Raw genomic sequence first — 23199 nt, forward strand, 5'->3', positions numbered from 1 at the left:
GGACGCGCAGCTCGGGAAGGGGTATAAGAAGTCTTCTAAAATCATTAAAGGTGGTCTTTTGGCCCACAACTTCTACGTGTCGTGGATTGCCCCGACCACGACATCTGGCGACCCTTGACGTGATTGCGGCACTTGGACCGTAGATGGTGGACCGGAGACCTGTGAGGACTTGGACAACGCATCCGCAGAGCCATAAGGAATACCCAGAGAAGCTGGGCGGTGGAGGAGTGGGGCTCCGGAGCTGCAAGCTGAGCGGCGAAGGAAGACAGTTTCCAATGCTGCTGGCTGACTGGTTTGGGAGAGTCTCCAGAGCTGCCAGCTGAACAGTGGAGGAGTGGGGCTCCAGAGCTGCAAGCTGAGTGGTGAAGGAAAAGCATTTCCAATGCTGCCAGCTGACCGGTGTGGGAGAGAGTCTCCAGAGCTGTTCGCAGAAAAAAGCACCTGGATTGAGGTGAGCTGCTGGGAAATATGGATACTTCCTTAATTAAGGAGGAGACAACAATTGTTTCTATGTGGAAAACGATCTTGCAGAAACGGGGAGTTAAGTTAGAAGAGTGGGACTTGCGAAAAATGCTCCTATGGAGTAAAGAACAGGGATATGAAGCAACTACCGTAACTTCCTTTAATGTTACTATCTGGAAGGAGGTGGGCGATAAACTGGTTGACTCTGCTATGCGGGGAGATAAAGACGCAGCAGCGCTTTTACCAACATGGCGTCTTCTTTATGAGACCCTGAATGATTTTAAGCTGCAGCGGCACCAGGCAGAGGGCATCGCTCCTGCTCCTGATACCGTACAGCATTTTGCACCTCCCATGTTGCTCCTTGCAGAGGAACCATTTCCAGGATATAGGCTAGGTTCCAGAGCACGCCCTAGAATTCATGACCCACGGAGGAGAGGGGAGCTTTGGGATGATTCTGATGATGGGATGTGCACAAGACACCCTTTCACGGCCGGTGGTAAAACTATTAGAATACCTGTAGAGCCGCCAGGCAATCTGGGATCATTGCCATCTGATACCGATAGTATAGTTCTGGTAGAGCCATCGGCCCCACTGCTTTCTCTGTTAGACGAAGGAGGGCATCAGCACTACATAAATTTGTCAAGGTATCCCCCGCTCCCAGAAGAAAGGCCTGATGAATGGGACGATGAGATGTTTGGGGATGGGGAGAAAGAGCACGAGCAAAGACAGAGTAGAACGGCAGTTGGAAAAACCTCTTGGGGGTCCCTCTTGCAGAGGAACATCTCAATTAGGGAATTTGCCTCCTGCACGTGTTACTATCCGTGCATGCAATCCTCTATCTTTCTGGCAGAAGCTAAAAGCACAGGCTTTACGAGAGGGGGATTGGGAGCTGTCTGAGATGATAGACATCCCGTTAGTAGAGCTTGCTGCTGATCCTTCTGCGGCAATGGCATTTCCCGTTGTGAGGGAGGATCCAGCAAAGGGGGCAATGGATGAGCACATACCGTACTCATGGAAAGTGGTTCAAGGTTTGCAGAAAACGGTGGCACAATATGGTCCAAATTCTCTGGCAACTATGCAGTTACTCAGGCTGTTGTCTATGGAAGAAATGACACCTTTTGGTTTTGCTGTGCTAGCGCAGATAATGTTTCAACCAGTACAGTGCGCTGTTTTTACATCAATATGGGCACAGAAGGCTGAGGCCCAGGCACTTCGGAATTTACAGCTTCCACAAGACAATGTGCGTTTTGGTACTGGCGTGGACGTACTAAGAGGGACAGGACAGTTTTCTAACCCGCAGCATCAGGCACAGTGGCATCCGCTGGTTTTAGAGCAGGTCAAGGCTGTGGGTCTGGAAGCACTAATACGTACGGCCGAATTAGCTGAACCTAAAGCAAAATACACCACGATTTGGCAGGGGACTACAGAACCGTTTTTACAGTTTGTTGAAAAATTGCAAGCTGCAGTGGAAAGGCAAGTGTTTGATGTGAATCTAAGAACTATGCTAGAAACTCAGCTGGCAAAGGACAATGCAAATGATGATTGCCAGAAGATAATTGAAGCGTTGCCAGGGGACCCCACCCTGGACGCCATGATACAGGCTTGTGCCAAGGTGGGATCCATAGGGCATACAGTAACAGCCCTAGCCGTGGCCTTGGCTGCTGCGAAAAAAAGGGATTTAAGATGTTTTGACTGCGGCCAGGTCGGGCATTTTAAACGAGCGTGCCCAAAAAAGAACAAGAGAGAGAACGCAGCTGAAGCAGCGGGGGCAGCAGGGATCACGTCTTATGTGTGGGAAAAGCGGCCACTTTGCAACACAGTGTTGGTTCAGAGGTTATCTAAATAACCAGCCCTTGCTGCAGGGAAACGGCAAGAAGAGCGCGAGGAGGTGCGCGCAGACAAAAATGCCTGCCACATCAGCAAACAATCCATCCTGCAACCATCCTCAAACACAGGCTTATGCGACCAGCTGTCAGGGAAAACCAAGGGATCAGCTGGCATGGATGTATCCACCGCCGACACGGATGTATCCACCGCCGACACAGTAACTCTAACAACACAAGGGGTGCATAAGGTTCCCTTGGATGCTTGGGGACCCATCGGAAATGGACTAAGTGCATTATTAATTGGACGATCAAGTGCTACTATACAAGGACTTATGGTACATGTGGGAGTCATTGATGCTGACTATGAGGGACAAATTTATGCTATGGTTTTCACATCCACTCAACCTGTTACATTGGAAAAAGGCACTCGCATTGCTCAACTTGTACCTTTTATGAGTTGTGTCCCTAGGGCTGAACAGGTCACCCGAGGCACTGGAGCATTTGGATCCACCGGACAACCACAAGTGCTTTGGATGCAAACACTGTCCGACAGTTGACCACAAATGGTGTGTACGTTATCCATGGATCAGGCATTGCCAAAATCGTTGAAGGTAAATGGACTATTAGATACAGGTGCAGATGTCACTATTATTTCTCAATGAGATTGGCCTTCCTCTTGGCCTGTGATCTCTACCACTCAAGGTGTTGTGGGCCTGGGGGGAGTCACCAACGGTTTCATGGCAGCGAAACCAGTACTCATCACCAACCCAGAAGGACAAAAGGCTACTGTTCGACCTTATGTGACTGTGGCCCCTTTGAACTTATGGGGAAGAGACTGTTTGTCACAATGGGGGGTTCAGATAACCACGGATTTTCATTAGGGGTCACTGCGTTGCAGGGCGTGAAGAGACCTACACTGGCTTTGAGATGGTTAACAGAGAAGCCGTTTAGGGTGGATCAGTGGCCCCTCAATTGTGAAAAACTTATAGACCTGCGGACTTTGGTAGCAGAACAACTAGCTGCAGGTCATATTGAACCATCCCATAGCCTGTGGAATACCCCAGTGTTTGTGATTAAGAAAAAAAAATCAGGAAAATGGCGATTATTACATGATTTACGTCAGATCAATGAGGTGATGGCAACAATGGGAGCTCTGCGGCTGGGATTGCCCTCACCTACAATGATCCCCATGCAGTGGGAAATTGTTGTGATAGACTTAAAAGATTGTTTCTTTACCATTCCATTACATTCCATGTAGATGATATGGAGAAGTTTGCTTTTACAGTTCCATCAATCAACCATGCTGAACCATTGCAGAGGTACCATTGGAAGGTGCTCCCACAAGGGATGAAAAATTCACCCACCATCTGTCAATGGTTTGTAGCTCAAGCCTTGAGCCCAATCAGAGAAAAATATGCAATGGGGTACTGTTATCATTACATGGATGATATCCTTTTGGCTGTTCCAACATCTCAACTGTTGTCAGCAATGGAATCTGACCCACGAATTTCATTGAACCAATTCGGCCTAGTGGTGGCCGCAGAGAAGGTACAACGCACTCAGCCATGGCTTTATTTAGGCATGAGGGTGCTTGACTGCACTGTGCAGCCACAAGCGATCCAGCTAATGATGGAAGTGAAAACCTTGAACAATGTACAGAAATTGGCAGGAATCATTAATTGGTTACGGCCTTATTTAGGCCTAACTTCATCTCAGTTGAGGCCCTGTGTAGAACTATTAAAAGGAGACACTGATATTACAGCACTGCGATCTTTGACCTCCGAAGCAAGGCAAACAGTTGGGATGGTGGAATGGGCAATTCAGGAAAAGCATGTGTGGAGAATTGAGCTCACTGTTGCAGTTCAGGTATTTGTTTTGGTTGATGACATGATACCATAAAGCCATGTATGTATTGAATTTTGTTAACATAATAGAGGATATGCAGGAGCCACCTATGGTTCGCCACTTTGAATCCCTACGTAGTACAACCACTATTTCCCCCGGTGTTAAGGTTAAGGTGAAAGACCTGCAAAGAGGACAATGGTCACCTCCGTGTGATTTATTAACCTGGGGAAGAGGGTATGCTTGTGTTTGCACAGATAGTGGCCCTCGGTGGGTTCCTGATCACTGCGTTCGGCCTGTTGTGGATGGTCTGTGCAAGTGAAGAACGAATGGTCCCACAACCGAAGCAGAAACACCTCATCTGATATGTCACGCTCCTTTTCTGTTCTAGTTGGTTTTGCATCTAGGGATCTTTCTAGTTTGTGGGGATAGAGTGTGGGGGATGGAATTCTTTTGAAACTTGAGGATGGGCCATGTAGCTTTGGGGAGCTTATGTCACCAACATCCAACCTTATTACAAAAAATTATAGCAGCCCCAGTATTGGCACCTGAGGTCACTACTGTGGGCGCCTTAAAAAGCTAATGAACTTGGAATGTTGGCTAGGTAAGCAAACCAATGCTACATTGATTTCACTGAGTGGTTTGTTAAATGATGTTGATAGTGTGAAGTATGCTGTATCACAAAATAGAACTAATAGATTCTCGTTATTACTCTAAGGACATGAATTTGAAGGCTTTGAGGGAATGTGTTGTATCAGATAAGGAGTCGATGGGTGGAATTATTTGAATGGCTTGCTTAAAGGATGGGGGCTGTCAAGGTAGTTGTTATCTTTGGTAAGATCTAGAATGTTGATTTTGTTCATTTTTGTTATTAATGTTGCCATGTCTTGTGTCTCTGTTGCAAGGGCCCTGCAGCAGAGGGCAAGGGCCCTGCAGCAGAGGGCACGGGCAATTTTTGTAGCACAAATACAAAAAGGGGGAATTGTGGGAAGCCTCGGCTGGTCTGAGGAGTTAGTGTGTGTGAACTTAAACATTGGCCTTGAAAAGATGCCCGTGTATCCTTGGAGAAGCTGGAAGGCACCAAGAAGAGCTGAGTAAACAAGATTAGGAAGCTGCCAGGCTGCAGGTGGAAACACCCAATTATGAAGTTACAACTGAGAAGGAGTCATCAAATTATCATAGAAACGCCAGGTTGGAAGAGACCCACCAGATCATCGAGTCCAACCATTCCTATCCAACACTAAACCATGCCCCTCAGCACCTCGTCCACCCGTCCCTCAAACACCTCCAGGGAAGGTGACTCAACCACCTCCCTGGGCAGCCTGTTCCAGTGCCCAATGACCCTTTCTGTGAAAAATTTTTCCTAATGTCCAGCCTAAATCTCCCCTGGTGGAGCTTGAGGCCCTTCCCTCTTGTCCTGTCCCCTGTCACTTGGGAGAAGAGGCCAGCACGCTCCTCTCCACAACTTCCTTTCAGGTAGTTGTAGAAAGCAATGAGGTCTCCCCTCAGCCTCCTCTTCTCCAGGCTAAACAACCCCAGCCCTCTCAGCTGTTCCTCATAAGGCCTGTTCTCCAGCCCCTTCACCAGCTTTGTTGCTCTTCTCTGGACTTGCTCCAGAGCCTCAACATCCTTCTTGTGGTGAGGGGCCCAGAAATGAACACATTACTCGAGGAGTGGTCTCACCAGTGCCGAGTACAGAGGGAGAATAACCTCCCTGGACCGGCTGGTCATGCCATTTCTGATACAAGCCAGGATGCCACTGGCCTTCTTGGCCACCTGGGCACACTGCTGGCTCATGTTCACTTGGCTGTCAACCAACACCCCAAGTTCCTTCTCCTCCAGGCAGCTTTCTAGACAGACTTCTCCTAGTCTGTAGCACTGCATAGGGTTGTTGTGCCCCAAGTGCAGGACCTGGCATTTGTCCTTGCTAAACCTCATGCCATTGGTCTCAGCCCAGCCTGTTCAGATCCCTTTGCAGAGCCTCCCTACCCTCCAGCAGATCAACACTTCCACCCAGCTTAGTGTCATCCGCAAACTTGCTAAGGGTGCACTCGATGCCTTCATCCAGGTCATTGATAAAGACATTGAACAGGGCTGGACCCAGCACTGAGCCCTGGGGAACCCCACTTGTCACTGGCCTCCAGCTGGATTTAACACCGTTTCCCACCACTCTCTGGGCCCGGCCATCCAACCAGTTTTCCACCCAGGAGAGTGTGCGCCTGTCCAGGGCAGAGGCTGACAGTTTCCTAAGCAGAATGCTGTGAGAAACTGTGTCAAAGGCTTTACTGAAGTCCAGGAAGACTACATCCACAGCCTTTCCCTCATCCAGCAGCCGAGTCACTTTGTCATAGAAAGCGATCAGGTTTGTTTGGCAAGACCTGCCTTTCGTGAACCTGTGTTGACTGGGCCTGATCACCCAGTTCCCTTGCATGTGCTTCATGATAGCACTCAAGAACACCTGTTCCATGACTTTCCCTGGCACTGAGGTCAGAGTGACAGGCCTGGAGTTCCCTGGATCCTCCCTGTGACCCTTCTTGTAGATGGGCACCACATCAGCCAGCCTCCAGTCCAGTGGGACTTCCCCAGTCTTCCAGGACTGTTGGAACATGACGGAAAGGGGTTTGGACAGCACATCTGCCAGCTCCTTCAATACCCTTGGGTGGATCCCATCCGGCCCCATAGACTTGTGGGTGTCTAGCTGGGCAAGCAAGGCTCTGACCAACTCCTCATGGATCATGGGAGCCTCATTCTGCTCCTCTAACTCCTGGGTTTGTACACAGAGGGAACAACTTTCCTTACAATTAAAGACTGAGGCAAAGAAGGCATTTAGTACCTCAGCCTTTTCCTCATCCCCTGTCACTGTTGTTCCTTCTGCATCCAATAGGGACTGTATGGTCTCCCTAGTCCTCCTTATATTGTTAATATATTTGCAGAAAGTTTTTTTTGTTATCTTTCACAGGCTTTTCCAGTCTGATTTCTAGTTGGGCCTTAGCCCTCCTGATTTTTTCTCTACAGTCTCACTTCCATTCTGTAGTCCACCCAAGAGGCCTGTCCCCTCTTCCAGAGCCCATAAACGTTTCTCTTCTTCTTGATATCACTCAAGTTGTCTCTGTTCAACCAAGCTGGTTTATTCCCCTGCTGGCTCTTTTTCCGGAACATGGAGATGGCTTTCTCCCAAGCTGCTTGGATTTCCTTTTTGAAGAGCTCCCAGCCCTCGTGGGCTCCCTTACCCTTAAGAACTGTCTACCATCGGACTTTGTCAACCAGCGTTCTGAACAGTCCAAAGTCTGCCCTCTGAAAGTTTAATGCGACTGTCCTGCTAACGACCCTCTTCACTTCACCTAGAACTGAAAACCCTATCATCTCATGATTGCTTTGTCCCAGGCGTCCTCCTACTGCCACATCCCCCACAAGGCCTTCTCTGTTCACAAACAGTAGGTCCAGGAGGGCACCTTCCCTTGTTGGCTTGCTCACCAGTTGTGCGAGGAATTTGTCTTCCACACACTCCAGGAACCTCCTGGACTGCTTCCTTTCTGCTGTATTGTACTTCCAGCAGATATCTGGAAGATTGAAGTCTCCCACAAGGACACGAGTCATTGATCTAGAGACTAACCCCAGCTGTTTATAGAAGAGCTCATCCGCTGCTTCTTCTTGGCTGGGCTGTCTGTAACAGACTCCCATCACAAAATTTGCCTTCTTTTGGGCTCCTCTGATTTTAACCCCCAGGCACTCAATCTCCTCATCACCACAATCCAGCTCAATGGTTTCCAAGTCCTCCCTTACAAAGAGGGCTACCCTGCTGCCTCTCCTACCCTTCCTATCCCGCCTGAAGAGTTTGTACTCCACCATAGCTGCACTCCAGTTATATGAGTCATCCCACCACGTTTTTGTGATTGCAATGACATTGTAGCCTCCTTGCCCTATGACAGCTTCCAGCTCTTCCTTCTTATTCCCCATGCTGCGTGCATTGGTGTAAATGCACTTCAGCTGGGCTGGTGAACCTTCAGCCCTCATAGAGGGAATAGAGTTTATTCCCAATTGCCTGGTAACTGGAGTAGCTCGTGCCAGAGTGCCCGTATCTCCCTTAGCACCCCCAGGTGTGTTCACCCCTACTTTCTGTGTGGTGATGTACTGGTGGTCCTCACCAGCACACCCTCTCCCAATCACCAGTGCCCCACGTCCAGGCTCACTTCTGTCTAGCCTGGTCCCATCCCCCTGCCCTTTCACATCTAGTTTAAAGCTCGATTTATGAGCTTAGCTAGGTTTCTAGCAAGGGCTTTAGCCCCCCTAGGAGACACGTGTGTCCCATCCTTAGTAACAAAGTCTGGGGGTGCGTGAGCCACCCCATGATCAATGAAGCCGAAGCCCCTCTCCTCACACCAGGCTCAGAGCCAGGCATTAATTGAATTCTTCTTCCTGACTTCCCGCTCCTCTCTATTTAGCCTTGGGATGGAGCAGAATACTATTTGAGCCCCAGAGCCCTCCATCATTTTCCCAATGGCCCTGAAGTCTTTCTTGATGGCTTTGGTCTTTCTGTTTACTAAATCATCATTGCCAGTTTGGACTACTATCAGAGGATAGTAGTCTGTCTCGTGGACCTGGGAAGGAAGTTTTCTAGCTACCTCCTTCCCTGATGCCCCCGGCAAGCAGCAGACCTGTCTGTGGAGCGGGTCCGGTCTGCAAATGGGTCCCTCCGTTCCTTTTAGGAGGGAGTCCCCTACAACAATCACCCTCCTCTTCTTCTTGATGGAGGATGTTTTTATCTTTTTCTGAGGATGGTGCAGCCTATGGAAAGATTCTAGGCTGTGGGAGCCATCATCCTCAGGGTTGGATTCCACCTGCAGCACATGGTACTTGTTCACCAGGGGGATCTGGGGTTTTGCTGTCTGGTTGAGGGGAGCAGGTTTCCTTTGTCTGGCAGGAACTTGCTGCCATTCCCCATGTCTTGTTGCCCCAACCTTGCAGCTGGCAGGTGGATGGTGTTTGGACATACCAGCCCCAGCAGCCTGCTGAGTTAGTGAGAGGGCCCTGCTCCACTGATCTATCTCCCTCTCACACTCCCTGATGGTCCTCAGCCTCTTTATGAACTGTCGGTCTTTAGCTAAACCAATTGTGCATGGATGTGCAGCTCGGGAAGGGGTATAAAAAGTCTTGTAAAATCAATGAAGGTGGTCTTTTGGCCCACAACTTCTACGTGTCATGGATTGCCCCGACCATGACATATACTCATATTTCAGAAATGTTTAAGCATTGTGCAACAACTATTTTTGTGTAATCATTATTTATGGCAAATTGAAGCAATTAGTATGAATCTGGATGTGACTGTGAATCATTTTTAAATGAAGATCATTTTGCCAAAATGATGTTTTAAAACATGTTTTGCATGACATAAGAAAAACCTAATTCTTCCATATATAAAACAAATGGATATTATTTTAAAATTTTCTTTGTTGATTTTCCTACCCCTGCAGTAATTTTATTAGTTTGCAACACATTGCTTCCAGGATAGCACCAGATGGATCTGAATATATGATTGTTTTTTAACAATTGTCTGTCATCAGTGACTGCTCCTCTGAAATGCTCTTTCCTTCATTCAGAAGTTAAATGGACTCTTAAAGCATGAGAAAGAATACATATGCATCCCTTATTGTGTGAGCATTATTAGGATAGAACATGCTTAGAATCCAATAGATTACAGTAAATCATATGAATACAATTGTTTGCTTAAATCTAAGAGGACACAAATTCCTTTTTAATACACTGTGGACATCTGCCCATACTATAGTATAAAATTTTGAGAATTACTTCAAACTTTAAATATAAAAAGTCACCTTTTTGAGCCTTGCCCTATTGATTACAGGATATAGAGCAAAGAACAATTATGAACCTCTATTTTCTAGAGGAAGTTATGCATACCGCTTGATTAAATTCTGTAGAACCATTTGAGAAGCAGATTGTAAGTAGACTGGTTTAAATATCTTTCTGCACAGTACTGATGTAGAATCTGGGCCGTGTCATAGGTGAAATCCTCTCGGAGTTTAGTTACATTGTATGTTATCTTTGGCAGCAAAATTTACTTTAAGAAGTTTTTACTTCGTGTCATCTGTTCCTACTTCTGTGTCTGCTTCCTGACCAATTACTATTGTCTTTTTTTTTTTTTAAACTAAGACTTTACAGGAGTTGAGGATATTACCCTTATCTATCTAATACTTATTTGCTAGAGACAAGGTTAAAAGTCACACTCTATGCTACATAAACATAGCTTGGTACTGGGAAAGAAAGGTAGGAGGTAAGAATGATCCAGTACAGCTCGAGGCTATCCGTAAGCCAGTTGTGAAGTTCTTGTATTTGTAACAAAAAAAAAATACCTTGGTTCTTATTTCAATTTCTGTCCTAGTGTAGATAAATTGAGGAATGAGGGGGGGATGTTTAGTTTTGTTTGATGATACTTCCCAGTTTTTAAGCTTGCATTGCAGTGATGTCTCATCACTTCTGTGTCTTTGGGCATCGCACCTTGTGTCTCCAAGTCTATAATACAGAGGAATCCAAGAGATTAGAAACTACAAAGGTTTTCACTACTTAGTGAAATGCCAGTAATGAAGAGCAGAGTTAAAGATGATGCGGCAGTCATCTCAGTGAGTACAGTGAGAAAAGGGCTTGACTTAAAGGCTAGTAGACAAGACAGCAGGCATAGGCAGTGTGTGAAGCTATTTAAGAAAACTGTGTAGTGGTTGTAAAGAGCAGTTTATTTTAGGAACAGAAAAGGTGAGAAAATTCATTTAGCAAATCCTAAAAAGTATCTTGTGCTGTCAAGCAGTAAAAATGGATAAACACTTTATACTTAGAGTTTTTAATTTATGAAAATGTTTGTATGCGATGCTCCAGGCACACTTACATTTTTATACATGCTAAAGAAGAGAAGTGTAAGTTGACCTAGTGTCAACATCTACCAGTCTGCTAGAAATAGGAGAAGTGATCTACGCTCCAGGCTCTGGTACTGCAGTATTTCAGTTTTCACTGGCTTGTCCATTAAAAAATCCACGTGTAATGTGACTTTCTTGAACACTGTACTTCCTTGAGAGGTAGGCACTCTTTGTGTAAAATGTCAGGTTGAGTCACCTGCAGTTTTAAGAATACCCTCAAATTGTCTTTTTTCAAATAATTGTAAGTATTAAATACTGTATAGACTTATGGAAAAAAGCCACAGAAGAGTCTTAACTTCTCTTTTTTTCTTCTCAACTCAAGTCCTTGTGTGCAAAAAACCAACAATAATCATAGTGCAACTGGAGTGTCATAAATTTTCTGGCAACGCAGTTGGGCAGGACACATATTCCAGTTCAGGGAGATTTTAATGAAAAAATTATATACCAGGAACAATTTCTCTTTTATAATGCAGGAACATTCAATTACCGTTCATCTCAGCTGTAGATGTGTCACATAAGAATATTGTTAAGTAATGAGATTTAAAGCATTAAGCTTAAGTTGACATTTTCTGTCTTAAATTTAGCCGTAACTTGTCACCTTACTTTTATACTTCACAAAGCACTAGGCAGCTTTGCATGAGACTATTCCCAGTAGGAGATCATGGAGAACTTCACAAAAAATGCAGTCTTCAATTTTATCCGTATTGTTTTCTTATGGATCCTTCAATTGCTTTTAGTTTTGCTTAAATTCATATCAGTTATGGTAGTTCTTTCTTAGCAAGCAAATTCATTAATTAAAGATTATGTTAAAGATCTATGGAAACTGAAGAAGAAAAAATCTAGCAGTCTTAAATTTGTAGGCGTTAAACTAAACCTCTAAAGAATACAGGAAAATGTGGGATTGGTTCAGGTTTATTTTTCCTGTGGGCAAATCCAAGCATATAGACACAGTGATGGAGAAAAAAACCAACTCAGATGAAACAGCACTCAGATAGCACATACTATTGAGACAGCTGGTATCAGAATGTGCAATGGATAGAGTGAAAGTCTCCAAGTGAAGGATTTGCTTTTGTCTCTGAAAGACTTTTATGGAAAGAAAACTTAGTGTAGACAAAGCAATTCTGAGGCAGGTAACTCATCTTCAGCCTTTGCACTAGTAGCTGGTTTTACAAAGAGTGCGTTCTTGATATTTAGTGAGAAAAAGGAGAGAGCTACAACTGTGTAAGCGCTTCCAAGACATTGTTTCATTTAAAAAAAAGTTTGATTAGCTAAGAGTAAGTGAAACAGTACTAGTGTTTTTCTAGGAGGTTAGATGGTTTCTCCAGGCTTTTAAGGACTTTGAGAAAAGACCGCTTTCATGTTGCTCTTTGCCCATTGTTTCTTCTCAGCTGCCTTTCGTAATGTGATGTGCTTGAAAGGGAGGAATGACCCTCATGCACTGGTAGAGGTGAGGGGTTGACCTGCTGGAAAGCAGCTCTGCAGAGTAAGATCTGGGAGGTGTGGTGCGCAGCAAACTAATCGCGACCCAGTAATGTACCCTCTTAGCCAAGAAGGCGAAGGGGAACCTGGGGTGCATTGAGAAGCGTGTGGCCAGGAGGTCAAGGGAGGGTCTCCTCCTCCTCTGCTCTGCTCCGGTAAGGCCCTATCTGGAGTTCTGTGTCCAGTTCTGGGCTTCTCAACTTGAGAAAGACAAGGAACTACTGGAGAGGGTACAGGCAAGGGCATTGAGATGCTAAGGGGACTGGAGCATCTCTCTTACGAGGAAAGGCTGAGAGACCTGGTTTTGTTTAGCCAAGAGAAGGGAAAACAAGGGGGATTTTATCAATGCTTATAAGTATCTAAAGGGAAAGATAGCAAGATGATGGGGCCAGACTCTTCTCTCCAGCGTGCAGCAACAGAACAAGGGACAATGGGCACAAACTGAAGCATGGGAAGTTCCACCTGTACATGAGGAACAACTGCTTTACTGTGAGGGTGATGGAGCACTGGAACCAGCTGCCCAGAGAGGTTGTGGAATCTCCTTCTCTGGATATTCAAAACCCACCTGGACACATTCTTGTGCAACCTGCTCTTGGTGACTCTGCTTTAGCAGGGGGGTCGGACTGGATGAGCTTCAGAGGTCCCTTCCAATCCCTGCCATTCTGTGAAATATGAAGCACTTGGGATGGCAGCCTTGGACTGTGATGTGGGCCTTATTTTGGATAGAGCAGCACTGCTCTTGAACATCGATAAAGATGGAGGAATTCAGTAGAGAATTAATAACTTAGGACTGAATTAGTCTGAATTTCACTTTTAGTATTTTATTTTGGAAATCCATTACCCTCAAAGATGTTCATCTACTGAAATCTAAATGTAAGAACAGAGGTCAAAGCTGTTAGAAATACTGAACTATGTCAGCAGGTTCTGTTCGTGTTGTAATAAAATACAAATTTGCCTAAAATATTTCCAGAAAAGTCACTCTTGTGACAAGGAAGCCTAAGAATGAAATTCAATGATTTAAAGCATATTCCTGCTGATTCCATCACTAATGTATCTTTTAACTCATTGATAGCACTCCTACAAACTTCACTAGGAGGAGCTGAAATAGAGTGTTAAAGAACATATTAAGAATTATGCCAACTATAGAGGAAATTAATGCTTAATCAGGATGAAAATTTACCTTGAGCACATAAATGAGCAAGATTTCATAACTGCAATTAGAAGCAGAAACTGACGTATCCCCCCCCAGAAGCTGCTGAAGCGGGCACCTGCTTTACTGAGTCAGCGATGTGGAACGGAACCGGACGGAGGTCTGGTGGCCACTCCATATCAGTGGCCATCTCAAAGCCCATCTGTGCAGAAAAAATAAGTCTGGGAGAATGGGCGATTATGTCTCTGCCACTCGTTTTGCCTATCAGAATGATCAAACTGGCCCATGAGACCCCCCTCTCCCACATACCAACACAGGTGTGCGGATATACATCCTAACTGTGAAACAAAACAAGATTCAGAAGTAGTCCTCAAAACCAAAGCTATTAATAAGATTTATGAGTTCCTCGTGATGGGAATATCCTGATCTACGACCCTAGAATTGTCTGAATTCGTACGCACTGGTGGGGGCTGCGCGGCAATCCATTGTTTCTCAGACCACTGGCACTACTGATAAGATTGGGGCGACTGAGGCCCCAGATATTCAGAACAAACTATAAGAGACTGACAGGAGCAAGCAGAAATCGGAGCTCCCTCTCATCTGGCCTGAGACCCCCGTTTCCCCCTCCAATCGACGTTGTTTGCAACCCACAGACACCGACCTGGAGCGTTTGCAGAAACTTCACTCGCAGCAGCTTCGAGGAAACATCTAAAGACTCTATCACTGAACTCTGTACAGGTCGTATGGTCCTTCCCAAACCCTTATAGGGTACTAATTTTAGTTTAACTTAAGCTTATATTCCTGACTTAGAATTGTAACATTATAGGTAATAAACTGAATGTTTAAATACAATTCTGGGTCCTACTCTGTTGGCCTTTTGGGGTGTGACAGAAAAATTGGCGTAGTCGGCAGGATAACGGACAGAAAAATTGTTCACAGCGAGCAGGGTAACATAATTAGTAACACAGAATTTTATATTTTAAGCACGCCTTCCTGCAGGGGTGGTTGCTCAATGCTTACCGGATAGATTTTGTCACAACTGATCATTGTGCATCTATTTGAGGGTGGTAGATTCTACTGCCTGACCTTTGGGTCTTACGGACAGATTATGGTTTTGGGCTTTACCGGATAAGTAAATATGGTCCCTTATCCGCACCCATTTTCCAGTCTGTCTAGACTAATGGGCTTTGTGTTCGTTAAAAGGGGAAAAATACCCCAATTCTACTGTGTTGCTTTATTGAGACCGTACTTGTTTAATTGGGCATCACTCTAAGTGCAATTTCAGCTGCCCCCAGCACCCCAGGCTAACCCCTGAGGGTTGTTGGATAGCAAGGAGGATTGCACCTAGCCAAATTAGTCTGGCCAAACCTGTTAAACGAGTTTTCCCCAGCAAATCCTGGGAGACCAACCTTTTAAGCAGTCTGCAATGTCACTAGACACGCTCTTGGAAAAATTTAAATGTAAACCCTCCCTACAAGGGAGAGATTGGGCAAAAGAAAACTGGAAAGATGAAGGCAAAATTGTCTCACGCATTGAGCAACTTCGCCTGGAAAGTAAAGCTAAGAAAGGAAAAGGTAAAACGGTTATTTGTGCGGTGTTAGGAGCTTGTTTGTCTTGTGCTCAGAATGGGGCTCATGCTTTTGAAAATCCAACCCCCTCATATAAGGATTTACAAAAGGAATTGGATAAAACAGTGTTGAATTGTTTAAAGGAGGAACTAGACCTGGAAAAGCAGAAAGCTGCGAATTATAAGCAGGAATCTGTGAATTTAAGGCAACAAGCTACTAGCTTGGAAAGTACTCTCAGAGCCTGTAATTGGGAGCTTGCGAACGTCCAGCAGGAGAAAGGGAAGTTAGCAGAGGATCTGCGGCAAGCTGAGCTTAGAGAGCAAGCCTTAAAAACTAAGTTAAATTTGTTGTTATCCCAACTACCACTCTCTAATGCCTCTAAGAAAATACAGAAGTCGGTGTTGGCAGCTGATCCTGAAACATGGGATGGAGATATCTGGAACTCAGATAGCGAGGACGATCATGGTTAGGTGACTAATAGCACAGTGACTCTGAGGCCTATTATCAAAACGGAGACTACTACCGAACAGGCAGCAGATGGCGTTGGGGAGGAAACTGTTGTTAGGGTCAGAACAGCCCCTTGGTCGCCGGCTGAATTAGCCAATTTACAGGAGAAGTTTGCAAGGAAACCCCAAGAATCAGAGACTGAGTATGTGTGGAGAGTTGCTGAACTGGGAGGAGATCGTATTATGTTGAGTGATCAGGAAGCTAGTGGTTACTGGGGACCTGGTGTGTTTCTAAATTTAATTCCAGGGCAGGAAAATAGGTCTCTGACAGCCCGTGCAGCTTATTGGGCTGGAGGCATTGATCCACAGGAACATGGAGATCCCTTGGTAATCAAAACCCCATGTTTCTCTGATTTATCATCATCTGTACAGAAGGCTGCATGTATTCAAGCTATGTATGAGCGAGGGCTAACACATAGTTCTCCCATGTTGGCCCCAATGGATCCAGATAGACTGACCCCACTGGTAAGAGGGTTACCGGTTAGTCTGAAATCATACGTGGCACGCATTCAGGATCGGATACGGCAGGCAATGCAAGCTAGGGAGTGTGGCAGGAATTCTCAGCAACGACGAGCCCAGGTCACTCCTACATGGAATGAGGTAATCCAGGAAATCATAAATTATAGTAGGAGAATGGGGTGGTCGATCACCAATCCTCAGCCACATGAGCCCAGGGAATCTTATCGGAGGATACGATTTCTGGATACTAATGTTGCTAGAGGCTCCAATCGATCCCTTCAAGGGAATCGTGAGTGGCACCACAGAGCCCCTGCAATTACTTATGGTAATAGAGCTGGTGTGGGACAGAATTATCTTTATCGGCAGGCAGTCAGTGCAGGCATACCAAAAACTATGTTGCAACAGGCTTCTGCGGCAGAATTAACACAACTGCTATGGGCTGTGAAGGGACACTGTCCTAAACCCCCTGACATATCCTCTGTTCCCACTGCTCCTTCTCCCTCAAGTGAAGCAGAAGAACAAGGGAATTTGATCCAGTTGGAGGACTCTAATAAAAAAAACCTCCATTTCCCGGGACAGGCAGTGAGCCATCCTGAAGCTCGGGTTCTGGCCATACAATGGCTCACAAAACCAGTATGTGGTGCTAAGACTCCGTTAAATACTCCTTCCCCCACTATTGTTCTCCCTGTCAGCAGGCAGAAAACTTGTGTTGAATTTCTGATAGATACTGGTGCACAAGTATCAGTGTTGTCACAAAAGACAGCTAAATTATTAGGCATAAAAGGTGGCCGAGCTTACATTGAAGTTATGGGAATTGATAATATAAAACACCGATGTCCCACTGCACTTGTTAGAATTGGCTTACCAGGACAAACAAAACAGTGCCTTACACGAGTTGTGATTGGTGCCACCCATGTAAACATTTTAGGTTTTGATTTGTTACAGGGAAGACGATGGAAACTCCCTGATGGCACAGTCTGGAGTTTTGCTCATAACAAAAATCCATTAGAATTTTCCCCTGAACCACAGGTGAATCAGGCATCTGTGAAACATGTTTCCTTATTGGAGGTTTCAATTCCTCTTCCCCATTCTAAATTAACTAATGTAAAGCAGTATCCACTTCCAGCTGCAGCAATCAAAGGAATTGACAGGGTGGTGCAGGATTTGGAAAACCGAGGCATAATATCACGAACACACTCTCCGTACAACTCACCCATTTGGCCAGTAAAAAAGCCAAATGGAGACTGGAGATTGACAGTTGATTTTAGATGGCTAAATGCTAATATTGATCCCTTGACAGCTGCAGTACCAAGTATCGCCAAGATAATTGTTCAAATCCAAAGCCGTAACCACCAGTGGATGGCTACATTGGATGTTAAGGATATGTTTTTTATGATTCCTCTGCGAGAAGAGGATAAAGCTCGTTTTGCATTTACGTGGAAAGGAGTTCAGTATTCCTTTAACAGACTTCCTCAAGGATATAAACATTCTCCAACTATCGCTCACAACACACTAGCAAAAGTATTACAGGAACTTAGCTATCCTGAAAGTGTAGAGGTGTATCAGTACATTGATGATATTCTAATAGCTGGAAACAATGAACAGCAGGTGTCAGTGGCAATGCAAACAATAGTGGATAAGTTAGACTCTTTAGGGTTAGACATTCCTCCTTCAAAAAGACAGGATCCAAGTGGAGAAGTTAAGTTCTTGGGAGTGTGGTGGATTAAGGGAATGGTAACAATCCCTTCAGATACCTTGCAACAGATAGAGGAAGGTCAGACTCCCACATCTAGGAAGGATTTGCAACAATTGTTGGGAACCTTAGGGTACTGGAGGAAGCACATACCTGGATTTTCTATCATTGCTCGACCATTATATAATCTTTTAAGGAAAACAAGTAAATGGGAATGGACTATTGTCCATCAACAGGCCCTGGACTTGTTGGTAGAGGAACTTAAGGTTTTCCAACAGTTAGGTCCTATACATCCAACAGACCCTATACAGTTGGAGTGGGGATATAGTGAACATGGATCTCACTGCAACCTATGGCAGATGGACCTCACTGGCCTGTGGCTTTTTATTCTCAATCTTTTAATGATACTGAGAGTCGTTATACTGATTTGGAAAAGGGACTTCTGTCACTGGTGAGGGCATTGCAGCAGACGGAGCGTTTGTGTACAACTCAGTAGGTAATAGTCAGAGGACCCTTTAGATTGTTAGATGCTGTCAAGGAAGGAAAAACTCCTCCTGAGGGGATAGCTCAGAAGCCCACTGTGAGGAAGTGGTATGCTGATCTCACTGGAATAGGAGACATTCTAACAATAGAAGAGGGAAGTGTAAAAAAACTCAAAGTTTCAAAAGGATGTAAACCCTGCGACTGTGTTTAAGGCACAGACTCCTAATCCATCTCCAATCAAAGAAGCCCCTCCTTTGACAGAAGACAGTAATTTAGATGGTGTGTGGTTTACTGATGCCTCATCTCACAGAGAAGGAGGATCTTGGAAATATAGAGCTGTAGCTCTGGAGGTTAATACCAACCAAACACACGTAGTTGAAGGGGATGGTAGTGCTCAAATAGGAGAGCTAAGAGCAGAAACTGATCATGTTGTCTCCTAATATTGGATAAACACTGGGTAAGCAGATGCTAATATTGATCATTCCACATTTCCACTGCAATGGTTGAGGAAGGTTTCTGAAATGCTTTTTGAGATTGCTTTAGCAGAGGCATAATATTTTTACCAATGTCTGGAGTTACCCAGTTGGGTATCCCTATTAGTGGTAGATTTTCTGTTGTATTGTTTTTTCATTAAGAAGCTTGAAAGATCTTAAAAACCTACTAGAGAAAGAAATCATTTAAATGTAAAACTCCCATGAGGTATGGTGATTGCACGGTAATTCAAATGTCATTGAGTCTTTATTGTAGCTTTTCATTACCTTATTGAGGACTCAATATTGAAATTGGGTTTCCTTTAATTCTGTTTTTAAAGAGCTGTGCAATCTGGAAAAGCAACGCTGAGAGCTGTGAACAAAAGGTGTATGCTTCTATAATATCATATCTGGTTATTGGTTTGCTACACGTGGTTAATGTGATAGTACATCTTTATGAACTGACAGTCTGCTATATAACTTCATTGTAGTTGTAGATTTCAGACATCACATGAGAAATTATTTTTTATTGCCTTCCTCCCTATTCATAAAGACTAGAACTTTTAATTCTTATCAAACTTAAAACAAAGAAAAAACTGATTTGATCATGTGAGTTTAGGACCTAGGGTTTTACAACTTGGTCTATATGCTTCTTTGCTACTTCCGACCATTGAACCAAATGTATGCTGAAGTACAGAAATTTAAACTCTGTCATGTCAGATGCTAACCTTAGCTGGCTAGCTGATATGCACAGAGCCAGAGTCTGCCTGTAATAACACCCAGGAGTTAGTGAATTAATCTAGCCTGATGAAGAGTGTCTCCTCAGTGCATAAATCAGCTGGAATAATGTCATTGATATGGAAGGAGGATGTGGAGAAAAAGAAGCTTGAAATGAGCCACAGCTGAGAGAAACCTGTTAATGGTTACAGCCTCAATACTAAGTAACTGTGAGCAGTCAGTGGGAGTCAATTTTGACCATTTGATTTCCTTGACGTTCTGTGGTGTGGATCTTATATTTGAAAAAGTAGTTAAGTAATATAAATACTGCAGCATAAGTGAACCACGATTGTTTTCAACCTTGTGCTCCTTGTGTGTAATGTGCATGTTAATATTTGCAATACTTTTTTTAACATTTCAATATTTTGAATCATACCCATCCTGACTTCAGTTGCTACTTCAGTGTATTTTGATGCTATCATAGAAGAACTGGAAGGGAAGAATGCAAACTATGAATTAGAAATGAGTGTTAAACACTTTGACAATTAGACCACTTGCATGGAATTTATGTAGCAAATCATTCCTAGTAATTTACACAAATCTGGCTACTTCGGAACTCAAATGTTCTTCCTGTAGGAAGTTTAGAAGACTCGGTATGCTTGTGTTACTGCGAGCAATGTGCATAAAAAAGGAGGAACTGCAGAAATCGCCAGTCAGTTCTATATTATTTTTTGATGGTTTAAATAGTTAATACATTCCAGCAAATTTACTGTACTAGCAAAGCTAGATAATTTGGATACTTTTCTAATTCAGGCCATCATTAGATGTTTATTAGTATAAAGTCATTATTGCTGACTATTACTTTAAGAATGAGTGACCACACAGGATATGAAGTAATTTAATACTTGTAAAATTTTAGACTATTTTATTCCCCACAGATGAAACTTGGTATTTTCTCTGTGGCTCACAACAGGTTTAATGGATACAGAGAGAAGACTGTGCAATAGTGTGAAGGAAAACATTAACTGCAAATAAAGAGAGGAAATTCTCCTCAGTTATTATAGTTTCAACTTTTAAATGAACTTTATTATTATAGTTTCAACTTCTAAATCCTAGATTTATATTATGATAACAATTAAGTGTGCCAGGTTCTCCAAAACTAACCCAAAGACTAAGCGTGTTAGAAACACATTTTCACAGCAACTGTTTGTGCAGCAGAAGCGGTATGTTAAAGTTTTCCATAGCATTTAAATAGGAGATATTTCTTGTTATTTAGGGAGTGACAAAGCAGAACTAAGAACTTTGGTCTCAAGTTTTCACTGTTTCAACAGGTAAAACTCCTCCTTATGGTGAGAGAAGCTGCAAGTGTCAAACAGCTGAAAACAAGAGCTTATGGGGGACTATTAATTGAAAAATGAGTTTATGGTTTGTTTTTTGGGTTTGTTTTTTTTTTTTAACTTAACAAACTCATTGAGACTTTCTGTCCCAATTCAGGGCAATATGTATTAAACATGCACAGCCATTCTTTCTGTAAAGCATTAGTAAAAGCTAGGCTGACCATCAGAAACAAAAATTCACAGGGACTGAAAGAGGAAGAAGTGAGCAAATATGGCCCCGTAATATTTATTTGAAATGCAAGATGAAAGGGTGAGCGTTCGATGTTAGTAGATCCACTGGAGCTTTTCCCCATCTCTGCATCCTTTGTAGCAAAAGTACAGATTCCCCTAACTAAAAGAAGTAGTTAAAGAAGTTGCAGGTTATCACGCTTTATCAGTTTAATCTCCATAGAAAGATGATTAATTTCAAGCTCTCGAATATATAGCATTTACTGTGCAGCAGGGTAGAATATCAAGATCATCTCAAGAGGCTGTTTCTTATATACTGCAGAACTTTATTCTTCCCCCCACACCTCCGGGTAGGCTTGCAGCAAAATCAGCCAAATGACATTAGCTATGCTTTAAATTCCAATTTCCACACTTCTTTCGTTCTGTATCTCACTCCTTTTTTCATCTCGCCACCTAACTTCCTTAGATTCTAAGTGTAACGAATCTCAAACTCCAGTGCATAAAGGAAAATAGAGAAAGAGGAAACTATCATGAGCCTATGAATTTGTGCTTCCCAGGTTCAGGAAGTTTTATGGAGTTTGATATGATATGTAACCATTTTTATAGTTATTAGCTGATATGGGTACCCTATGGCATCTTTCTCGCTGTCCATCAGTAGTGTCAGTGGTGGAAGTGAAAACTACAAAGACTATAAACTGACAATGGGGACGGGTTCTGCTTCCTCAAACCGATTTGTAAAATAGTTGCCACCATCAGGGCACAAAGTGCCTTCCCTCCACAGAACCTGAATTAGAATATACCATTTTTTAGTTTTGTATAATTGTAGCCTAAACTGTTGGCATAAAGCTACAAGCATTGCTTAGTGTCTGTTAGTTGAGACAGGCTTATTTTTGTGAAGCTATTAGGAATGACCTCGAAACCTTAGAATACACTAAGGGATGACTATGGCTACCTGTGAAAGATGAGTCCTGGCATCTATGTGGCACACAAGTATACCTCTTGTTTTTAAAAGATGTGGAGAATTCTCTGGTTGCTTAGATAAAAAGTTGTATCACAGCAGACTTGTCCTCTGACTGTAATGAAAAGGTACTATGAGTGCATAGAATTGTTCTTATTTTCACGGGTAGGTATGGTTTTAGAAGCCATGAAGATTTACGTTGCTTGGACAGTGAATGCTTTTTATGCTTTATATCTGAAAACAAGCTTTAATTAAGTGCACAATTAGACAAGCCCTATAATATTCTATCGATTTTTGTTCAGAACTAGAACAAAACTACTTTGCCTACTTTCAAAAACATGCTGTTACACTCCTCTCTCCCCAAGAATATTTGTGCAATGGCTTTTTGGTTTTCAGTGCCTTTTTGAAGTGAATACATTTCAAAGTTGCGTCTGCTGGCAACTGGATCTCAGAGGTGATATAGTGGCACATAATATCGGAAAGGTGGTTTCAAAACTGATACACACAATCTCACCAGTACTATGATCCCAGAGAAAGCCCAGTACCCAAGTTTGCTGTCCTCTGTGTAAGATAGTGCGGGGGGGACGGGACGTCCTAGCTTGTTGGGCGATACATCCACTGCCAGGTTAGTGATGCAATGACTGTCTCTGTAATCTGTTTCTTGGAGAGTATGTCTTCCTTCCATGTTGCTTCATCTGCATAACTCTTCTGTTTTTTTGAGATTTATTCTTGCCTTTGAGGTGACCATCTTATTGGGTTTTTTCCCCCATCAAAAAGAAGTTAGTAATGTAGTCAAAATCTTAATATCTGCCTGTAGAATTTAGACTTCCACAGGATATAGTGTCTGTGCAAATTTTACAGGCTTGCTTTCATCTTCATGGATAACTTTCTCCCAGGTATTGCATTTGAAAGACAGAAGTTACAATTTTTCATATCTCTATTCGTGTATTTTAACCTTATATGTCTTTTTATCTTCATCTTAAAATAAAAAGACCTGCCGTCCAAATAGCCAGCTTCTTTCTTTCTCTATAATGTTTTTCTATAATGATACGAGAGTCACAACTTGTGTCTTAGTATAATGTAGCATTATAGTTTTCC

General features: G+C 43.5%; 1 protein-coding gene across 1 annotated transcript; it reads left to right on the forward strand.

Annotated features, from left to right (window-relative positions):
• Nucleotides 1-2461: 2461 nt before the first annotated feature.
• Nucleotides 2462-2845, forward strand: LOC138733782 (uncharacterized). The gene has a single exon (XM_069881269.1). The coding sequence runs from the start codon at nt 2462-2464 to the stop codon at nt 2843-2845; it is 384 nt and encodes a 127-aa protein (XP_069737370.1).
• The last annotated feature ends 20354 nt before the right edge of the window (nt 2846-23199 follow it).

Source organism: Phaenicophaeus curvirostris, assembly GCF_032191515.1.
Source record: "Phaenicophaeus curvirostris isolate KB17595 chromosome W unlocalized genomic scaffold, BPBGC_Pcur_1.0 scaffold_34, whole genome shotgun sequence".
Lineage (NCBI taxonomy): Eukaryota > Metazoa > Chordata > Aves > Cuculiformes > Cuculidae > Phaenicophaeus > Phaenicophaeus curvirostris.